The sequence below is a fragment of the Pyxicephalus adspersus genome, chromosome 3, assembly GCF_032062135.1.
Source record: "Pyxicephalus adspersus chromosome 3, UCB_Pads_2.0, whole genome shotgun sequence".
Lineage (NCBI taxonomy): Eukaryota > Metazoa > Chordata > Amphibia > Anura > Pyxicephalidae > Pyxicephalus > Pyxicephalus adspersus.
Window position 1 is genome coordinate 5956174 of NC_092860.1, and position 23305 is coordinate 5979478.

The 23305-nt window shown below is 41.3% G+C and overlaps 1 protein-coding gene across 1 annotated transcript in view; it reads right to left on the bottom strand.

Moving 5' to 3' along the window:
• ABCA5 (ATP binding cassette subfamily A member 5) overlaps positions 1–23305 on the bottom strand; it is a 58296-nt gene that overhangs the window by 30144 nt on the left and 4847 nt on the right. The window contains exons 2-12 of the mRNA XM_072403444.1: positions 18193–18305; positions 14625–14823; positions 11425–11577; positions 9146–9237; positions 8556–8785; positions 8110–8251; positions 5485–5673; positions 5014–5161; positions 3732–3900; positions 3327–3385; positions 1867–1977 (exon numbers count right to left, since the gene is read on the bottom strand). Coding sequence (XP_072259545.1) covers positions 1867–1977; positions 3327–3385; positions 3732–3900; positions 5014–5161; positions 5485–5673; positions 8110–8251; positions 8556–8785; positions 9146–9237; positions 11425–11577; positions 14625–14823; positions 18193–18294 — 1594 coding nt within the window. The 5' untranslated portion in view covers positions 18295–18305. The remainder of the gene's footprint in view (positions 1–1866; positions 1978–3326; positions 3386–3731; positions 3901–5013; positions 5162–5484; positions 5674–8109; positions 8252–8555; positions 8786–9145; positions 9238–11424; positions 11578–14624; positions 14824–18192; positions 18306–23305) is intronic.

Below are 23305 nucleotides of genomic sequence, written 5' to 3' on the forward strand. Positions count from 1 at the left end.
CAATTGAATACTAATATCACATCTATGTGATTGCAGCCAGCATACAAAGTCCATAACACACACCTTGTTTGTCTACACTAACCTTCGGACGTGGTGTCCATAGCAGTTTATGGTCAGATACAATGTTAAACTCTCAATTCCCCTGAGGAAGCCCAAAATGGGCGAAACGCTTTGGGTACCTTCAACTTTCCTGTTTATATCTGCTAAACCACAGTGTAAATCAAGCACGGATTTATGTTCTATCCTAGATAATCTGTATCAGCAGAATCTTTAGCACAGCAGATCTATGTATAGCTTAGACCACAAATATGTTCATTAAATAAACACTTGAGTTTATCAACAAGTTTAGTGCCGCTAAAAGCCTGTCCTTCACTTTCCTTTCCTTTTTCCATATACATTACCAGGCCAGGCACATACTACAAAACGTACATATTTATGTAGGACCCTCCTTTAGTTGCAAATTTCTTCTCACTGTACAGTGATCGGAAAAAGCTGCACTTCCGTTCTTACCCCAGTTTTTTTAAAAATACCATGGCCTTTGCATACTTCTCCTTGCCCATTCCATATGAAAATGAAAAATAAATTTTGAGCTATAATAAAATAATGGTGGTAGTAACCTAACCATTAGCCAGTAGCATACAGCACTCCAGAATAAAGCTTCCTTTGGCTACACTGGCACTCCATTTATGTTGACCCCCTCCCCCATTATGTCACTTTAATAATCATTTTCCAACCAAAATAAACAACCAATGAATGGTTTATATTATTGAAAATTTTAATGCACACAATCCCATGCACCCCATGGAGAAGAGTTCTGAAACTGAGGGCATTACAATTAAATGAGATTTACTTTTAACCCCTCGCAAAATAGAAAAATAGATCAGAGACTGCGAGTTCCTTCCCCCAGGAATGAAAGCTCATTAAAATGCATAGAAGCTCTGTGTGTATGTTGCTGCTTGCAAAAACTGGTGCTTGGCTCCTAGTGGAGGCTGGGTAATCCCTGGCGGCTTCTTCGCTGGCAGCAGACGAATGTTAATCCATTTTTTCTGTCTATTCAGCCTCTTAAATATGCACAAGAATGCCTTGTACCATGGTAGAGCAGCAGGGTGCCATGCAAAGGGTTTGCATTTCAGGGCAAGAGCCAATCTGTGATTATCTGCACCTCTGTAGGATGAAATAATGATGATTTGAAATTATATGTGGAATTAAAGGATGCCTAATATATGATAAAATTATGAAATATAAACCATTTTTTTCAGATATTTACCATTAGGCTTCATTGTGTATCATTTTCTTAAGAACATGTTCCATATATAGAGATTCTTTGAGTAACATCACTTCTTATATCAGACTGACAATGGTTAGCTACTGCTTTTCAATAAGCAACAATGTTGTCAGCCTGCTGTGCAACCTCCTTTAGATGACTTTATATCCAAAAGACATGATAGATAGCCCAATGGCAAAATGTTCACTGCTGCATCTCCCAAAGCTACAATCTTCAATGCAGATTCTTCTGGGTCCACCAAGACCCTATTTGGACATTGGGTGGCCGCTGATAATGTAAAATGGTACCGGAAATAAAGCCAGAATGGCACATGTACCATGCAGTGTGACCAAAAAACATAAAGCCTCCAGCAACTGAGGACTGTATGTGCAGGATACTTTGCATATCTCCTAATTACTTTACCATGTTACAACTGATGTTACAGTTTAGAGATTGGGTATAGAGTTACCCAAATTTTTATAAATTTTACAACAATCTCATAAGCTTTGGAATCAGGGAGACACTGCAATCGTTTACTATCTGCAAATACGCTTCCGCTGCAGCATACAGCATTGATTCTGAAAAGCATCTAAACGTCTCACCTTCAGATGGCGGGCAAAGACCGCATAAAATATTCATCAGTGTTGTTTTGCCGGTGCCACTGTGCCCAAGCAAAGCTGTTATTTGTCCTTCGTATATGTCCAAGGTGAGCCCTGGAGATAAAAATAAAGTTACCACAGGCAGCAGACACAATTCTATCATCGGCACCATTTCCTCAAAACCCCAGCTATTTATATCTATAGATTATTTCCATTGTTTTATACATCTGATAAAAATTTCCACTTACCTCCCTTTCACTAGCCTAGTCCCAGACACTGAACACATATATGGTTTGTGTTATTTATAACAAATTCAATTTAAAAAAATCTATCCAGGATTTTTTAAGGAATTTATTTTTTTAGATAGATAAATAGATAGATTTTCTGATAGATAGATTGGCCTTATTCTGCACCCAATACCAAACACCTGCAAACCCATAATATATATTCAAGGGCCTATTTACACCCAGTGCAACTCTACAGTGACCATACCCTGAAGCTCAATCCATGCTTTATAACGCGAATGGGCTCTAAGTGACCACAACTGATATCAATCATCATTGAGGACTGTACCAGTAGTGCGTACCCACAGCAATCTAATACAGAATGAATAGAGGCAGCAGTGAGCGGTTCTGTACTGCTCATTACTGCCTATTGTCAAATCTGAAACCGGTGGCTCAGTTATGCAGAGTGGATGGCGAGGTGCCACCTACCAGGAGCCATGCAAGATTTGCGGTTCCGGCCGTAACTCTAATTTAGCCTAAATGAAAAGCTCCCCAGGGTCCTTGACTGGCCTCCTGCTTCTCAATACAGGGGTAACAACATAAAAACTGGGGACACCTACACTGAGGTTGCCTGGCTTCAGTCAATTCCAAGGCACTGTCCAAGAACAAACAGGCAGCAAGTCAGACAAGTAACGGATCAATAAAACAAATTTCCCTAATTTGTGACATGCTCTTCCCTATAATCCCCAGTAAAACTGGTTTCAATGTCAAAGGTTTCAATGGCCAAAGGGTTAGGTTCATAAACCTTGTCCCAACCATGGCTCCCAATCACTCTGTCCAATGGGAAACCCTATGACAGCTGGCAAGACTAAGCATCGATCAGTCAATATATGTAGGCTGTGGTAGGAATTAATAGAAATGCCTCGAGAAAAAGTTATGCTCTATTTACAAAGTCCATAATAAAGAAAATTTGAATTTTGTGTCTGTGCTCAAGAAGAAAATCCTCAATCAGAATTGAGGCCTCTGAATTTTTTGTTACCAGCTCATCACGCTGGAACACGGAACCGACGCTGGATTAGCACAGCGGGACCAGGTAAGTGGGGATTTTAGTGTAGGCGAAAAAATACGGGGTTATCCAAAAGAGCAAAAATATTTAGTGCGAGAAATTACGGGCTTAGCGGTTGGGGGGTTAATAGAATTTTCATTTATCTGATATCTAAGCAATGTAACATTTCTTACCTTGTAATGCTTCCATCTGCCGATTCTCCTTCTTAAAAGACTTATGGATGTTTTTGATTCTACATGAAAAAAAAAGTGTGATAAAAGTACCCAAATGTCAACATAAAGCTATATTACAGGCTTGCCTGGAAATAACTATTGTAACTGGAGAAAATGCTGCAGCTCAGCTGCATCCAAGGCTGCCTATTTGCTAATGTGGGTTAGATTGGCTGATCAGCAGAGATCATGTGACAGAGCGCCTAGGCTTTCAGACATTTAAACAGCCATGAACAGAGTTTTCCCCTTTCAGTCAATCTAATACCACTGCCAAAATGGAAAAAAAGTTTTTTTATGGAATATAGTTTAATGCAAACAGCCAAGTATAGGTCTAGTTTAAGGAATCCAGTGATGTTTTCCCAAACATACCTGATGGCTTCTTTTCCGTGCAGGCCTAGCGGTACCGGCTCCACCATATCACTCAGATCTGTGTTGGTGCTAAAGAAGCTCTCACTGAGCACCCCATAATTTCTCCTTCTCTTTGACCAGTAAGATGGCTTCAGAAAAAATAGAGGTGACCGTCTTAAACCGTACTCCCCTGTTCCCAAAGAAGAACACACGATAAAGCGTTATGCCTCCCACATTGAAAGGTGGCACAAAATTTGACAAAGCCTATCTCCAGCTTTTTGTCTTTTTTATTAATAAATACACCTTGCTACCAGACCACTGGTCCCTAACTGCAGCCTTTGTTTGCCTTTCTTGACCCTTGTGCAATTGTTCTCCCAACTGAAAAAAAAAAACTTTGGGGCACCAATCCTCTCACTGACACCAACGGTGGGTTAGCCTTCCTCGTACTAACAACACCTTATTCCCCCCATCGGATGGGGACACCATAATTTCCATTGACACTGGGCACCATTCCTCCCACAGATAGCAATGATGGGGCTCTATTCCTCCAACTGACACCAATGATGGGGCTCTATTCCTCCAACTGACACAAACGATGGGGCTCTATTCCTCCCACTGACACAAACGATGGGGCTCTATTCCTCCAACTGACACCAATGATGGGGCTCTATTCCTCCAACTGACACCAATGATGGGACTCTATTCTTCCAACTGACACCAACGATGGGGCTCTATATCTCCAACTGACACAAACGATGGGGCTCCATTCCTCCCACCGAATCCAATAATGGGGTACTATTCTTCCCACCGACACCAAAAACTGGGGTAATATTCCTCCAACTGACATCAACCATGGGGCACTATTTCTCCCTCTGACACCAACTATGGGGCACTATTCCTCTCACTGACACCAGCAATGAAGCATAATTCTTTCAAAAGAGACCAACGTGAGGCATTGTAGAGCATTGTTTCTCCTCCAACTCAGTCTGAAGCATTGTTTACCTACATTGACCTTGGACATTGGCCACTTGGACACTTACTGGCAATACAAATTGTGATGGCATTAGCATGGGTCAGAGCATCTCCAAAACTGCAGGTGGGGGTATTGGACCAAATCTGGTCCAAGGAAATAACTGGCTATAAAGCACTCAAGGCTTAACAATGTGTGTGGCAGAATTGGGATGAAGGCAAGGCTATCTGGTCTGCCAACAACAAGGGCAGCACCTTCATCAGCTTTTTCATTAGGAGGTGCATCAATTCACAGTTACAGACCATCAGACTTTAAACCATGGAGTGTCCTCACCTGGCAGAATCTGATCAAGGTACGATGCTAGGAGCAGGTACATCACACTGTCCACCACTAGAAAGATGTAGGTGATTATAAGGGGGTAGGGGCCGTCTTTCAGATTAAACAGCTGGGCACCTTTTTCATTCTGCTCAAGGACCATCACCTAACAAGCACACAGAAGATCAATATGCTACATTATTAATGTATACATCTAAGAAAGCACATCTGAAAAAACATCAGCAAATATAATTGCTCCAGAACATCGTTTTACAGTGAAACCCCACTCTGGTTTTCAACATATTTGTGGTAACAATCAGCTGAATTGTACCTCATAACGTGAATAACGAGATTTTGTTATTTGACGTTTGTCTGAAGTTCACATTTAATAAAAAACAAAAAACAAATATGCAAATGACCCCAAACCATTTTTAGGAGATAAAGACAAGAGTACTTGACAAGCAATGAATACAATATGAGGACACTTACCTGGGCTATGCCGATCATGAATGTACACTGACAGAATGGACTGAAGAACCACACAAAGGACTTTGGAAAGTCATCTTTCAGCACAATAAAAATACCCAGACCGCTGAGGATGAGGGTGCACAGGAAAGCCACACCTCCGGCTTGTTTGGCTTTTTTGAAAAGTGGTGTCAACATCAGTGCAAACATGATCTAGATCAAACAGTAAATATTTAGGATACAAATGCATGTCAGACCTCAAAATTAAAGAGCAATTCTGGATTCAGCTACAAGTGTGAGATACATCTGCTTGACCTTAGTGTAAATGTGCAAAAACAGAAACACTTGGGCACCCATTGAGGTCCATTCAAATCTGTGTTTCTCAAGCAGATTCCATGAAATTCTAAGGTTCCTCCAGAGGTTGCTGGGGGTTCCTTGATCCACAAGCAGTTTGTGCCTCTCAGGTAAGTTTAACTGACACCAATGATCTTTTTGGCTTTCTGTAAAGGTCACAATCTTACTATAGACCAGCAATGTAAGAAGCATGCTTCCCATTGACCACCATGCTAATATACCTTGAGCGTTGGATATTGTTATTATTATTAAGGGTTCTGTAAGACCTGAATGGAATTTCAAGGGTTCCGCCATGTTAAAAAAAATCAAGAAAGGATGGTTTAAGTTCTGAACATGCACGTGATTTTCTCAGACATCACTTCTTATGAGTGATAAGAAGACGTGGAGCTTTGTAAACTTTGGCATCCCCAGCATAAGGTCTAATAAGGTCTCCTGTTGGTGGTGTTTTTTCTATATACACACACCATCTAGTAGCTGAATAAAGCACAGCCCACTTATCTTTGAAGAATGCAAGGTGTGCAGAGAGATTGTGTTTTTGTACTCCTGTATGGGTTCTCTAATGAGAACAGTTCATGCCACAGCACAGCACAAACTGTGTCCTTATATAAGGTGCCTAAGCTTTTTATGCTGCCTGCAGCAATAACAGCTAAAGAAGCTGTACTAAAGTTCAATCTTTTAACTGCACCCTTTATCCATTCCAAACTTTTAAGGCATCAATGGCTGATTGAATTAGCTTTATTTGTTACTTGAAGGTTGGTTTTACCTGACTTTATCACTAAGCCACAACCCCACTATCTCTGTAACCAAACACAGCACCCTTACTATTCACTGAGGCAGTCTCTTGGACAGGGGGTATGGCAGCTGCTGAAAATTAAAGCAGAGAGGGGGATAGAATCAGCATTGTCAGCTAATAAAATTAACAGCAGGCATCTTGTTGTGTCCTCTGGATCCTAAATTGCTAGACACCTGATAGGAAGCATCGATATCACTTAGGCAAGGGCATGGACACCTAAAGAAAAACTTGTATACACAGAAGTAAATAGAATACTTGGAACAGGGGTATCACATGGGTGTTATATATATAACCAATGTGTTACAAGGCGATAGTAGGGGGTAATGTCTAGTAATATCCCTCAGATCAGCTTTAAAAAAGCACAGGTTCACATAAAAACTTTGATAAGCTTAGCTTTTATATAAAGGAGGCACAAGCTGTCTTTGCTTTTATCATGGCACTAGGATGAATGCATAGAGACATACTGCTTTATTAGACAATAATAGGGACTCCTTGGATTTCTATACATCAATTGATCAACAAAAAATTACCCTTTGTCATAATAGGCAGCAAAACTGAGCTTACCTAGCATTCGGAAATACATTAAACCTTGCTGCATCTATCAATTGAGAATAATGCTGCATCAGATCTACAGTGGGGCTAACCCAGCATATAAAATGAATTTATCCTTATTTGTGACTCCATTAGAAAGATTAATCTGCATTTCCTGTCCAGCTGACAATCAATTTTACAAACGGGGCATATAAATACGATCCTTACAGGGTTTCCTGTCTTTCTTTAAAAGAAAAAAAGAAAAGAACATTTCTTTGTTGCTGTTGCAAAATTCCCCTTACTGCTTACTTAAGCTACGTACACACGGCAGATTTTTATCGGCCAAATATCGGGCGAAAATCTGCCGTGTGTACAGTCGGTGTCGTCCATTGTCCGAACGACCGACCTGCCGGATCCACGGACGATGGACGACGACCATTCCTAATGAAAGGGAAGGGGGAGAGCGCGCAGCAGGGTGCCGCTCCGTCGCTCTCCCCCTCCCCTCTCCATAGAGCATGAACGGTGCTGTATGTACAGCATCGTTCATGCATCGTGCACTCCCTTGTCGTTGGAAAGGATCGTGAAAGATCCTTTCCAACGACAAAAATTGCAAGTGTGTACGCAGCTTTAGTAAAACATTGTTGCAGGACACAGTGGAATGGGTTCAGTGCTGTCATTCTGAAGGTGTTGATTGTCAAGCTGCAGGCTCATATACACGTTCCCTGCAACATCTTCTCACCCCACTATAGTACAAGCAGGCATAGCCTATATGACAGTGATAACTCTGCTCTGAATTTAGTAGCAGTGCAGAATTGTTGTCACAATATCATAGAAAGCTGTATTAGGTGGGCTGCACCTGCAAGTATTTGTGGAACTTTTTAGGTAGATAAAGAAAATAACTGATTCATATGCACCTATATTTAAGTGCTGTAGTGCTTATATTTTTAAAGGGGCCATAGTACCGTACTCACCAGAGATATTCCATAGAGGGCATAGAGCATAAAGACCAATAACGAGTTGCTGTGACTAAATGGAGTTAAGCTGGTGGTGACGGACGACATCAGTAAAGAGACCAGCAGAATGAAAACGATGTATAGAAGAACCCATGGGAGCCTGGAGGGGACACATAAAAGAGAATAAAGAGCTTTCCTAAGTTGGATAGATGACCATACGTACGTAGGGATGGACAGACAAAACAATAAATAGGAAGAGTGCTTCCTAAAATGCAACCTTTACTCATTAATTAGTGGCTAACGTGAAACTAGACACCATACTACACCAAGAATGGAACGGACACCAATATACACAGGGTACATGTAAATTGTAGGAGAGATGGACAGGCAGAGATAGATAAGGAGGAAAGTTCAGATTGATACAAATGGACTCGGCTTTGCTTTTTTGTCATCACAGGTCATACCAGAACGCCGTGTCATGGAGCCCCAGAATCTTCATAAACTCTTTCAGTTTTTTTTCTTTTTCGGCTACAATGTAAGCTGCTGGTGAGCATCCAAATGGCGAGAAAGCCATCACGAGGCATATGGACATGAGTGCGTGGTAGTAGCTTTCTACCTCAACCATGGGCAACTTCTCCATTATCATCACCTTTGTCCTGGTTAGCTCCTTCCAGGCTGAGTGATTGGTCTTAACCTGGAATCAGACAAAAATGAAAAAGAGAGATCACAGCAACCCCAAAGGAGCTTGCAATCTATGGACCCTGCAAGAGGTATAGGCTCTGTAAATAGGGATGTTCAGTTCTGGTTCTCAGGGGCCACTGATCATTAATGGTTTTAGTTTTCAGTACTGACTTTGAGGTGAGATATGTGTCTTTCTCATACAAATGGTAATAATTGACACTGTGTTCATATCTGGTAATGAGGAAAACATGCAAAAACCCCTAAAATCTAGAACAGAGCACCATAGTCTTGGCAGGGGTAGATAAGGGTAGCACATCCGTGCATTGCTTTACTACAACACATATCTAGAATGAGATGGAGAGTGAGGTTTTACCTTTATTATGGCGGAATCAATACAGGCTTGCAGGCGTGTGAATCCTGAATAATGGTATTGGGCAGCAGCACAAGAAGAGGAATAGCAATGTTCTAACAGAAAATACAAATAGCTGTTAAAAATATTTAAGATAAACATATTAATTTTACAACAGCAGACAATAATCAAATACTCTGTATAGTTGTACCTGTACTAGAACTGCAGACTGCATAGACACTACAACTGTGGACCGTACCTACACTGGAATTTCAGACATTCACCAGCTCTAGAACTGTAGACATCTACCTGTACCTGTACTACCTGTACTGAATTTTAGTCATCCATTCACTCTAAAAGTGAAGCCTGGACCCAGACTAAAATTGTAGTCATTTACCTACCCTAGGAGACATGTATTTGTACTAGAATTGTCAGGATCCGTCTGCTCAAAAACTATAGGCATCTCCCCAATCTAGAACTGTAGGCATTTACCCATTCTTGATTTGTACCTCTCTATCCACTCAGTAGATACAACTGAGGAACTGTGGATTTTTACTCAAACCAGAATTGTAGAGACTCACCCATGTAGACCTTCTCTAGAATTGAAGACTCTACCCATACTAGAACTATAGAAAACTACTCGTACTAAAATAGTAGTCATGCTAGAACTATACACATATACCTGTACCAGTATTGTAGTCATGTACTCACTAGATCTAGAGAATGTACCATTATTTGAGCATCTATTCATACTTAAACTACAGTCATCTATCTACTCTGAAACAGACTGTACCTGCACTAGAACTATAGAAATCTACCTGCTCTAGATAAGGTAGACATCTTCCTGTACTAGTATTGTAGTTACTAGTGCAGGTAAAACTATAGACCGACCCACATTAGAACTGTGGACCTCTACTCATACTTAAATTGTAGTTACCTATCTACTCTGGAACTGTAGACTATACCTGCACTAGAACTATAGACATCTATCCATACTAGAAATTAGGGATCTACATGTTCTCTAACCATAAACTATAGAACTGCCATCATCTACACACACTAGAATTATGGACAGCTACCTGTACTAGAATGGTAGACATTTACCTGCTCCAGAACCGTAGACTGTACCAACAATAGAACTTTAGACATCTACCTGCTCTAGAACCGTAGACTGTACCTATAACATAACTGTTGACATCTTCCTGTACTGGAATTGGATTAATCTCCCCACTCTAGAACTACAGACTGTATCAACACTATACCTGTGGACATCTACTCAGATTGTTGCCATCTAAATACTCTGGAACTGTAGACATCTACCTGCTCCAGAACTGTAGACTGTACCAACAATAGAACTGTAGACATGTACCCATACTAGAATTGTAGAGATCTAGCCACACTAGAACTATAGACATCTACCTCCTCTAGAACCAAAGACAGTACCTATAACATAACTGTAGACATCTTCCTGTACTGGAATTGTTGCCATCTCTATACCTTAGGCCTGTAGACGTCTAAATCTGTAAATGTCATCTCTATACCTTGGGATCTGTAGACATAAAGTGTACTCACACTAGAACTGTGGAGTGCATCTACTTATACTCAAATTGTAGTTCTCTGCTCTGCAACTGTAGACATCTACCCATACTAGAGTTGTAGACATTTACCTTTTCTAGAACTATAGAGATATACCCGCACCAAAACAGTAGCCTGTACCCACAACAGAACTGTAGACATCTTTCCAGTGTGGAACTGGAGATTGTACTCACACTAGAACTATAGACATCTACCTGTACTGGAGTTGTAGTCATCTTCCTGCTCTAGAATTGTTGACTGTACACACAATTGACAGCTACACATATTAGAATTGCAGCTTGTAACCACATTATTTTACACCTTTTATAGAGTTTTAGCGTCCTTTGATCAGTAATGCAATCTAGTAGAAAGCCCATAGTTTTGGAGTTCAGTGAAGCATGAAGGTGTATATGGGGTTTACAGCAAATCTGTTTTACTATGACAGTGTGTACTAGAGTCACCTTAATGCGATGCAGAAAATCTACTTTGCTGCATTTGTTTACTTTTTTTTTTTTTGGGCAACTACATTTAATGACTGGTAACATGCTATGCATTACATTATTGTACTCTGGTTCAGATATTCTTTATTATGGGTTAAGTACATTGGACTTTACTCATTGTACTAAACCCAGATTCCCCACTTTCTCCCATAAACTCCACTTGTTTTACCATGGCATCACCACCGATACATAAACCTTGATGATATCAATTCAGGATTGGGACCCTACCTTGCATGTACACAGAGGCTTTTGGAATGTAGAAGGGGAAGAACATAAGCTTGTACGACATGGAGTCTTCAAATTTGATGCCAACGAACTGTAGAAAAGAAGCGCTGGCATCCTTTAAACTTTCCTCATCTGAATAGGGCGTAATACTGACATCTGCAAAAGATCGAATATTCGTGAGATGCAGGAGAACAAACATCAAGGTGCATTTTTATTGGTTTATTAATTCTAGCCTCAATAAAGCAGCTTCATCTTTTCAATTCTAATAAAACATGTGATTCTTTATACAATAATGCAAATGACTCATGGCACTTATGGTCTATTTTTAAAAGGTGCAACAAGCAATGGAGACAGCAAAAAGAGAGGTTTTACAAACATTTGCAGGATGATTACTCACTGGTGAGAGATGTTTATTCCAAAAGTTTAATTTAAATACATTTTACCCTTCCTGGTCTCTCCTTCCCCCACTAACATTTTCTAGGTGTTCCGAGACAGACTGTCTCAACATGTGGGCCACCCTAGATGAAACCTACATGTGATGCTCAGCCTCTATGATGGACAGATCTTAAATTGGAAGAATGGTGGGCCAGGGACGATCAGGCTGGGGAGGAAAGGGTTAGATAATGCTAGATGTCTTTCAGACAGATTTATTTTTAGATTAAGGTGTTCTGGGTTATGTGCCATTGATTAGAACTTCGGAAATAAGTGGTACGTCGCCTATGTAATCCTGAACTCTCAAAAGATCTGAGGTCCTCTTTACCATTGATTTATATGGTTTCATCATTCCAAGCTACTAAGAGCTCATCACAAGGTCTTTAATAAGGCTTCTGCACATTTGTAGAAGCCTTGCAAGTGTATATATAAAAAAAGTGCTGTATAATACTAATTAATACTAACTGGCTAACTCAGAAATATCAGCCCAAGATCTGACCATTTGATGCTCAAATAAGACTCCAAGAACCCCTAAAATTTCTTAAAGGGATCTGTGGGTAAAAGCTGGCATTAAAATGCATACCAACCAATAAAAGATTGAACTACTGCAACCTGCATGGAATATGTGCAGGTAAAAAACTTATGCTGTCCAAAAGGAACATAAGAGCTATCCAGTCTATCCAAAGCACCAATTTAAATCCCATTGAAATGCTGTGGGGAGGGGGTGTATTAAAAATAGCCAGTTCACAGGAGGGAAGCCGCAAACATTAGGCTTAGAAAATTTTGCATGGAGACGCTTTCAAAAATGTCACCAAGTTGATGTCAAAAACTTGAAGTAATTTATAAAGTAATTTATGCTAAACGGTGGCAATATCAGCTTATGAGACCGGGTTATTTTTTTTTTATAATTTATTGAAAACATCCCTTGTGATTTGATTCAAATTTATTTATCTACAAGTACTAGTTAAATAAATATCTAATGTTTGCTTGTATGTTGGACACAGTCAGCGATTTCCATAGGGTGTACTTACTTTTTCACATGACTGTATATATAAAACCCTTCAGGAGTGGTAAAAGGAGAATGTGCTCCGTTGACAGTGATCTGATTTTTTTTGCGAATTCTTCACTTCTAAATGTATCCGTGGTGTGATCACTGTGCCTAATACGCTGGGTATAATAGCTTGCTGTGAGTTTGCTAATTATCAGCTGCCGGTGTCACTGTTGTTTCCAATGACCTGATTGCACAGTACAGGGACACAAAGCTGGGGGTGCAAATTCATCTGCACAATGCTACATACTGATATTTTCAGCCAATTAATTATTTACGCATTGCAAGTTAGGAAAAGACGTAAAGTGGAACGAAACCTTAAAAACAAAAAAATGGGAACAGGCAGCTTTTTCTTTTATATGATATGATAAACTTGCCTGCCTGATCACAGTCTTTTCTATAAAGTGCATTGAGTTGCACATGTGCACACTTGAATGTTGGAAATTAATGATGGCATGTATGAGGTATATCATTCCGGTCTGGTCAAATATGATGGCTAAAGACCTGAACCTGGAAGATTGGGTGAAGATGTTGGTGCCAGAAGGAGAAAAGGTGAATTTAGTTCCACTTCAGAAAGGGAACATTAATGAATTTGGGTTAATTTGTTTGTTTTTATTTTTTTTGTTAGGGCTCATTTATACCAGGAGTGCTGCGATGAGTTGTGCTGTAATATACCAACGTGTCCAAAAGCAATATTCCATGAAGAGCAGTGCTTCTCAATGTGCCCAGACTGCATTAAATGCTGCATTGGTGTAAGCTGGGTGGAAATGGTGCAGCCTGCATTTTTTTTTTACACTACTGCATCATAACTTGTTGCAGTGCATACAAGAAAATTGGACCTTGCATGTTATTGGAAGATATGCATCACTGTCAGCCCCCCTCCCATTAAAGAATAAAACCTCTGGGCAATATGGCTTCCTATACCAAGCCCAATGATGCCACCACTGCCCGTTGGTAAATGTTGGGTTGTGCAGAACTTGGCGGGCCACTGCGGTCGCCATTGGCAAGGTAGGTATGAGGTAGTAAAGGTAATTGGGAGGACACACAAACAAAAAAACAACAATGCAACAATGTAGCACTTTTTTTATCCCATTGTAAATGCAACATTCCTGGCCCCGAAAAGAATTTCTCTTAACAACTAAGAAATCTTTGAACTGTAGCCATGATCAGTAGTGACATGTATTTCAGTGATTGGTTTTCATTTTCCTGAGTTCCCTAACATCATTTAAATAACTGGACTCTGCCAGTAGACCCATTATTTCTCTACTTCCTATAACAGAGAGCAGGGAGACAACTCATTCTGCACTGAACTGAACTTACACAGTAGTAGTGAGTTGTCACCCTGAGGATAGGTTAGTCTAAGACTGAAAGGGAGTCATAAATAAATGTTTAACATTCAACATGTACCCAAAATTTTTAAAGAAAAATGTATGAATCCTGAGAAAAAAATGGATTCTCACATTTTTAAATTGATTTTATTGTGACAAATGTGTAAATATGGGGCAATAAATAAACTCAGTTCTAGATGGAGAATCTGGGTGACAAGGCTACCATCCATAGATACAGTACAGTGAGTGAATGTTTCCACTCTGGGAAAGGTTGTGTGTAACTGGCAGTAATAGCAGATAAAAAAGACTGAGAACTAAGACTAAGACTAAGAACAGGTGCACTGCAACAGATAATATTTTTTTGCTTTCCATACACTATCGGTGACACACATTACCTGGTTCAAGACAATGAGCCATTGCCACGGCCATGATGGTCTCTGTTGCATTGGTCGCCGGGGTGTACCCAATATTTGGTAGCGGACTTATCTCCATATCGCTGAGCACGTCATTCGGAGAAGCTTCATAATGTTTGTTCGGCATCAGCAACACCAGCAGCAGCCAAATCTGAGACCAGATCAGCGGATAGAGGATTTCCTGCACCGAGAAAGACAAAACAAGAGAACCTAAATCCCAACACGGAAACCTCACAACAAGTCCTTTCAAAATGTTTTAATCATTTTGAATTTGCACCTGAGAGTCCAAAATAAACTTTTATTAGTTCATAAAAGATGGCATCCAACGTGTTTCAGATACTCTGGTGCTCACTTCATAAAGACTTCCATTCTGCAGGGAGATGCAGAGAAGGACATGGGTGTAACATTTACCGTTTCTTTGATCCAGTGCCAGGTCTCTCCATCTCCCTGAATGCCATGGCCAATCAAAAGACAGCTCTATTGATCGGTCTGGCCAATAAAAATAAAGCACTACACTAGTGGGGCAACTCCACCCTCCCCCCTCTTCCCACTACTGCAGGCTATCTTGTGACTTGGTGATCCTTGTGCTCCGGCTACCCCTGACCTTCTTGCAATCCCACTGGCTGCTTCTCTGGTTACTAACTATGTCTGCGTACTGCCTGCCCTGACCTTCAGCCTGTCCTTGACTCTCTCTGGCATCCTGGTATCTTCCTCTATGGCTGCCTGCACCACTGTCGCCGAGAGCTGCAACCTAGAAACCATTTGCAGCAAAGCCCATCATTCAGTGTGGGTGCCCGGATGTTCTGCCCCCTGGATGAGGACCTCATGGTGGGTGCTGAAATTGCTTACTGAGAGTCCTCAATGTACATTAGAAACTGCAACAACTCCACCTTAGCTGGATGACATCCAGCACCATCCAGCCCCTCCAACCCTAGCACCATTCATTTATAGGATTTAATTTTTTTTTATCATGGTTGGTCAGCTTTTAATGTGGGAGTAAAAACAGCTTCCGGTCTTCACAAAGCATCCATGCTTGGCACTCCAATCAGCCAAATTCTGCCTGCATTGCATAAAGCAGCACAGAGACTTCTACTGACAACTACTATACTGAGAAATAAAGTAGAGTAGTTTCTTTCTCCATTCCACTTGTAGCATTTTGGATCTGGAACCCATGGCAGGCAGACTGTGTAGGGATCTCATAAGCAAGCTGGGCACTCAACCCACCAAATTATCAGTTTTGAGTGGATGGCCCCTTTACAGTGTCCTAGTTTCCTCTGTGTGGTCCATGGAAATATTAAGTTATCCTGTAGCTAGTGTAATATGAACTTGTGTACAGCGCTGCAGCCAGATAGTATGAAGAGGTAACTGATACTGAGCTCTGAGGGTGGAAAAGGAGAAGGGGGGGGGTTGTAGATGCTAATAACATTCACATGGCTAATGCGTGATCCAGGCTTGTAGAGCGTCTTCTGGTGCAAACTCATTCTGTTGCCCTCGTTTCTATAAATCGAGAGCAGCACAGGAGCTGGTATTTATGAACCACAAAATTAAAGCAAATGATGGTATTTAAAAGGAAACCAGTTATATTCTAAATGGTTGTGAAGGATTGCTCCATTAAAGTTGGCACTTCAAAGGTCCACCAGTACTTGCAGTTTTCCAGCGTTTGTTTTGCAGGCGGCATTGAATGTGCTAAACTAGGGTGCACACCTTACATGGGCCCAAATGTCAACCAGCTACTCCTCTATTGCCCCGACAAGTGGGTGACTCCCTATTAGAGAACACCTTGGCATAAGTGCCAAAGTTGTATATGGCATCTAGGAACATCCAACGAACATCACTGGTAAGCTTGTGGCACCAACCTTTTTGTACAGTGCAGGTCCACTTCAAAATTTTATAAAAGCCTGTGTAAACCAAGAAATGGCCTCTTTAAAATTAACACAGTAATATAAATGTATATTAATTTAGCATTTTGGGCATCTGAAAAGATTTGGAGCCCTCTAAAGAAGCTTAGGAACAATATCTGGCCTTTACTAGAACATGATTTTGTGTGCACCAAATGTACCTGGGACATGGCCTTTCCCATTCTACACCTGATGAGGCAATTCTTGTAGAGGAGATCGTTTTACAACGTAGGAGGTCTACCAGTACTTGGGATTCTTGGGCACTTGTTTTGCAGGCAATATTGGAGTTTAACAAACCCCAACACACTTTGCATGGGCCACAACGTCATCCTATTCTCCATCACCCTGGCCAATGAGCAGCTATCCAATGGCTAAGGCTTTCTCAAAATATAATGATACGAGATGCTTTAGTTGGAGATGGAATCAAGAACCATTCTTCCACCATCACCGCCATCATTCTGGCCTAATGTTAGTCTTAGAGCTTTTGAAATAGTACAGGTCCACTTCAACTATACATAAAATTATTTATTACAGGATGTACCAGAATGCCAAAGTTCCAATGGCATCTAGGTGAATGTAACGAGCACAACCATCATCACCACCTTCATCACCATCGCTGATAAGCTTGTGAAGCCAACCTTTAAGGACAAAGGTGGTCTGGGAGGTTTTTACGGAAAAGGTGCACTTCAACCCTTTATAAAAGCATATTTTAACCAACGAACGGCCTCTATAAAATTGCTCAACACTATAAATATTCACTTACTTAACAACTGGGCCACCTGATGAGATTTCAGAGTCTTCTTAAGAAGGCTTAGGAACAATATCTGTCCTTCGCTAGAATGTGACTTTTAACCCAGAGGGCCTTGGACAGGATGCACCAATGTAACTGCATTTAGAGGTAATTTTATAATGTAATATGTCTACCAATACTTGGTATTCTTGGGAACTTGTTTTGCAAGCAATATTGGAGTTCACCAAGCACCAAACACACCTTATGGGTGCCTCAACATCATCCCACTCTCAATCGCCCTGACCAGTGGGCAGCTATTCAATGGCTAAGGCTTCTCAAAAGGATAATGGAACAGAGTGCCTAAATTGGAGATGACATCTAGTACCATGCAACCACCATGACCATCATCAATGTGGCAACAACCTATAGGGCCTAATGTAGGTCTAGGAGCTTTTTTTACAGGGCAAGTCCACTTAAACCATTCATAAAAGCCTATTTTAGAGGACATACCAGGGAAATAAAACAGAATGCCAAAGTTGGAGGTGGCATCTAGGTCCAGGTAACAAGCACAACTATCACCACCACCTTCATCACCATCATGTGGAGCCCATCTTTAGTGACAAAGGTTGGTCTAGAAGGTTTATATTGAACAGGTTTAGTTCAACCCTTTACTGTACTGACCAACCAATGGCCTCTAAAGAATTATACAGCGCTATAAATATTCACTAATTTAGCATTTGTGCCACCTGATAAGATTTTAGGGTCTCCTTAAGAAGGCTTAGGAACTATATCTGTTGTTTACTAGAATGTTTACTAGAATTTCCGAGCCCTAAGGAAGCTTAGAAATTATATCGGTCCGTTAATGGACCTGGCTTTGAATGTAGAGAGCCTTGGATTGGCCAAGATACCTGCACCAACATACCTGCAACGTGTCCTTCTTTGTCCTACACTTGATAAGGTAATTCTTGTACAGGAGGGTTTTGGTTTGTGCCCAGACGCCAACATCTTTGATTTCGGAGGACATTTTTCAAAACCCTAAAAGAAGAGAACAAACAATATCTCAGCTTTAAAATTAAAACATTTTGTTTTTATTTTTAGAGAGAGCAGGGAATAGGTAGAACCCCCATTGGGTTTCTATTGCAGTCCAGTGTCCCGAATGGGTAGATTTACCCTCTCTATATGTCCTCATGATTTCTATTATTGGGACAGAAATCCAAAGTTTTACAGGAACCAGAATGGAAGGGACACCTGTTCTGGTGACAACTGTTTACCTTCACTTTGTAGAGATTGCGACTTTCTGCTGCAACTCTGGGACAGGAACCAAAGAATACAGGTCACAAAATGATGTAACACATTGCCCACCCATCTTTTCTATCTTGCCCACCCATTTATTCCTGATGAGCCAGCACCCCCCCCTCCTTACCATTTACTCAGAAATACTAGGCTACAGCATGTTAGAGTTTGGCTTCTGGAAACTGACTTGGCAAGAGTTATTGTCAGGTGGTTTAAAGCAAAACTGCAGCAAACTGCTTTGGAGTCACCATTCATCCAGTGATTTCCCCCCTCCCCTGCAGTACTTTTTTCTGTCACCAGAGGTCCTCAGTCTGATTTCCAAATTTCCTTCATCTGAGCCCAGGTTGTACTAGACCTGCTCCAGCCTATGTGTATTGACCCTGCACAGTGATGAGCTCATCTCTCTATAAAAAACAGAAAGTTGCCTGGTGCTCCTATGGTAATCTATAATGACCACCTAGGGCCTGTTTCCACAACAGTTTGGAATTGTTGCATTAGGGCAACACATTTTTATGAATGGATTTCCCAGCATGGCGCACCACACCAAAAATTGTGCATTTTCAAATGTGCAATTCAGAATGAATGGCAATGCAATGCATGTAAAGTGCATTATGCTGACGATAGCGTTTCTGCATAGAGATGCATATGTTATTGCAATGCTCCAGTGGTAACAGTCCCATATTGGGCAGCAATGACTGAGCGATCACGCAAGGCTTTAATCCCAAGTAATGAGGAGTGACAACGGGCTTTTTGCACAACCCAAGCAAAAAGCAAAGCAACAATCTGCCCGGTGTAACGAATGATGCCAAGTAGTCAGCGCTGGTAACGACAGATTGCGGTCCACAAGTAACGATCAGCGCCGTGTGTAGAGAGCTGCTCAAATTGGATAAAAGATTTTTTGGAAGAACATGCGATCCCACGTCGATCCCGCGTCTTTCTATTTGGGACTTTACCACTGCAAGCCCTAAGTGTTTTTTTTTTTTTGTACCATCTGTCACTGGCAGCGTAAAAAGCTAGCCGTCTTTCATATCACAATGTTTACCCACAGCGCCATTCTTACATATTGCGATTTGAATAAACAAGAACACAGAGAGGCTGCCAAAATTCACGGGTAATATTCAATTTAGGTTAAATTTACAAGGAAAAGAAAAAAACATTTCCTTATAGAGGCGCAGGGTTAAATACAACTCCAGCCAGACAACTAAATGCAAGAACACACACACACATATATATATATATATATATTTATTCTCGATAGATTAAACCTCAATGGTAAAGCAGAAAGCAACAAAGGAAAAAATAGGTTAATTTGCAGTGCCCAGAACATTAGCAATGAAAGTCATTTTTTGCTGCAATACTCACCTTCCCTTTGGTGTGGTTCCGCTGCCCACACATCTTGCTGCGGGTCATCTTTTGTGCTGAACACCAGCCAGACCTAACTCACTTTCACAATCGCAGACTAGCTATAGGCTAAATCTAAATCTTTAAAGAGGGCCTGTCATCTACCCAAAAACATTTGAAAGGTTTACTTGCAGTATTTTTCTTTTACATAAACAATTTTTCTATTGATTTTAACTGTATAATAATTCCCTAGAACACCTCTCTTTCTTGATGTCATAGCCCACTCTTTGATGGGAGTGTCTATTTACTAAATATGCTGGCCCAGCTCCCGTTTCCCTCCCCTTATCTCCTTATTCATGCAGTAGGAGAGAAGGATAGTACTAAAGGGTGTCACCTGGAGTCCTCTGGGGTTGCAGCTATCTCTTCCAAGATGGCATCACCTAGCTGCAGTCTCTGGGCTTTTGCACATGGGAGGCCTTAAAAGTACAGTGCTGCAGGGCTAAAACAAAACCTCAAGACAGAGGGCCCAGAGGAGAGCTGCATCAATAAGTCCCAAAGCAGATCGGCTTCTGGAAGCCCAGCCCAGGACTGCAAGATCAGTTTCCTAATGACATCTGTGCCAAAATCCATTCTGCGCATCAGGAAGGGACGATAATGGACTCGAACGGCAGGAACGCAGCCAGACACATCATTACTTTTGGGCTTTAGTGTTCTTATGAAAAAAACAAAAGGTCCAAGAATAAAAATACATAGAAGGGGTAATAGCTCTGATTTGAGAGAGCAGTAAACGATTCATCTAAGGATGCCGTTCTGCATTATGAATGTTTATGAATCAATAGAAAGCAGAAGTTATTACCAGGACATGAACTCTGCTTCTGCGTGTGATGCTGACGCGTTTTACAATCAATCCTCCACAGGAACCTCCAGCGTGCTCCGGGCATGGTAAAGGAGATGGCAACTGTAAAGCCTCCATCATATGCCCCCGTGCAGTTTTCAGCCCCTAGGTGCATGGCAAACAGCTGCTATGTATTAAGGTGCAGCAAACCACACCAGAGGCCAACGCGTTGCCTTTGCTTTTGACATCTGGTTCCTCCTCCAGAAGGGGAAAAGCAACCACATGACCAGAAGCAACATGTTGCATACAAAAACCTACAACCCGCAACCCCACAGAAGCTTCAATTGAAATACAACCACGTGCAAATGCATGCATAGCACTCGGTTGACGGAGCATTGTTGTGGTGCCATAGCCATGCAGTAAAAGGTTGGGGGCTTTAGAGAGAAGTACCAAAATAAAAGGAGAAAAAGGAGAAACCAAAATTAAAGGAAAATAAACTTTTGGAGTCACGGATCTTGCAAATCTAATGTTGCTTTTTCCCTAAAAAGGGGAGGTTTGTCCTAAAGTGAACCCTTCATTAGGCCAGAGAGTTAACCAGCATTTCTGCAAGTGCCTTGACTGCAGCACTTGTGTGTGTCTAAGCAACAACGACAATCACATCCAACGTAAACGACATTTCACACTTGGTGTATAAGAGCTCATCCAGCAGCCCGTGAACTGAGATGGCCTCAGAATGTGGCAGCTCCATAACCATAGACAATAATATTTCATTAACACAAACAGCGAGCTTCTGCCAGAGCAGATGAAGTTCCGCCATCTATCATGGCAGCCGAGTAATATATGTGTTCTGTGTCTCCGTGAAGAAACTCACGGCACCAGCAAGATGATGGCACTGAAGAATCTTTCTTTTCGGATTTACGTTGCTGAAGGCAATTCCTTTCAATAAACGTTATAGGTGAACTGTAGGCACAGAAATATTATCCCTGGCACCTAGCCTGGCATGCAAATTTAACTGGTATTTCTCCAGCAATTCCTTCATAGGCTTTTCTGTTTAGAAGGACAGAGCTATCTTTGTTCAGGCAAAAAACAGGGTCACCATTTCCCTCCTGGACGTAAATAAAAGGAGTCAAACGCAGATCAGCCCCTGCTGCATATTCTCACCTTGTGCCATGCTACAAAGTGCTGCACTCTGATTACTCCCTATGGTCCTTATGTGGATAGAAGACAAAAAAGATGGAGCCACAAACATGCAAAGACTGCTGGAAGTACTGAATGGCGAATAGACTGGCCGAGGCTGCAGCAATGTGACGAAGGTAGAAAACACAACTGCTGGAAAGGCGAGTTTAATACCTGTTACATTGCAGGGAATTGGGATTTTTTTAGGCTGACAGGTTCTCTTTAAGCTGATAGATCAGCCAAGTACTATGCAATGAGACAACCTCTGATTGGATAAGCACTGAATACAACATGCCACATATCGGTGGGGGACAGAAAATGGGTGAACCAGGGACTCAATTCTGTAAATCTTTAGTCTGCCTAGGAAGCAGCATATACACCATGGTAAGCGCCGCAATTTTAGGCTTTTATACCCATGTCCATGCACACTAACACTGAACATACAATAAGGAAATTTTGTAGCAGTTTTACCAGCTTTTGATAGCAGACAAACAGCTAAATTGATGAAAGTCAAATTTGCATTTATGCAATGTGGTACAGCAGTGTTAACACTAATGACAAATATCAGCGCACCATGGTGCCATTGTTCCCAAATGCACTTTGCCAGCCAACCTCAAGTGCACTGCATGGTGCTGCATGTACCGCGCATCGCTGAAGTGAATGCACACATACAAGGAGTGCATGCCAACATATGGGCTGACTGACCCCACTGCATGGCAGTGCACAGGACAATGCAAATCTATAATAAAGTGCACAGGTTCAGTGTTATAATTATTAATAAACAGGATTTATATAGCACCATCATATTACGCAGAGCTGTACATTAAATAGGGGTAGCAAATGACAGGCAGATACAGACAGTGACACAGGAGGAGGAGAAGACCCTGCCCAGAAGAGTTTACAATTTAATAAGTGGGGGAAGTAACACACAATAGGAGGGGGATATGGAATGGTGGGTGAGTAGTGAGGGTTTTAAGAGACAGAAGAAGACGGGTAGGTGAGTATGAAAAGATGGGTTTTAGTGCTCTTTTAAATGACCATAAAGAAAAAGCAAGCAGAATAGGACAAGGAAGACCATTTCGGAGAGTCGGGGCAGCTCTAGAGAAGTCTTGGAGCTGTGCGTGTGCTGAGGTTATGAATGAGGAAGTCATTAGTAGGTCATTAGAGGAGTGAAGAGAGCGGCTGGGGGGAATTTTTCAGAAAATCAGAAAGAAAGTGGGACAAGAACTGTGGAGGGATTTGAAGGCAAAGCACAGGAGCTTGAATTTGATTCTAAGGTGAAATGAAAGCCAATGAAGAGATATACAAAGAGAGACATCAAAAGAGGAGCGGTAGGAAGGCTGTGTATGGGGTAGGTAGGTGGGAAGGCTGTGTATGGGGTAGGTAGGTG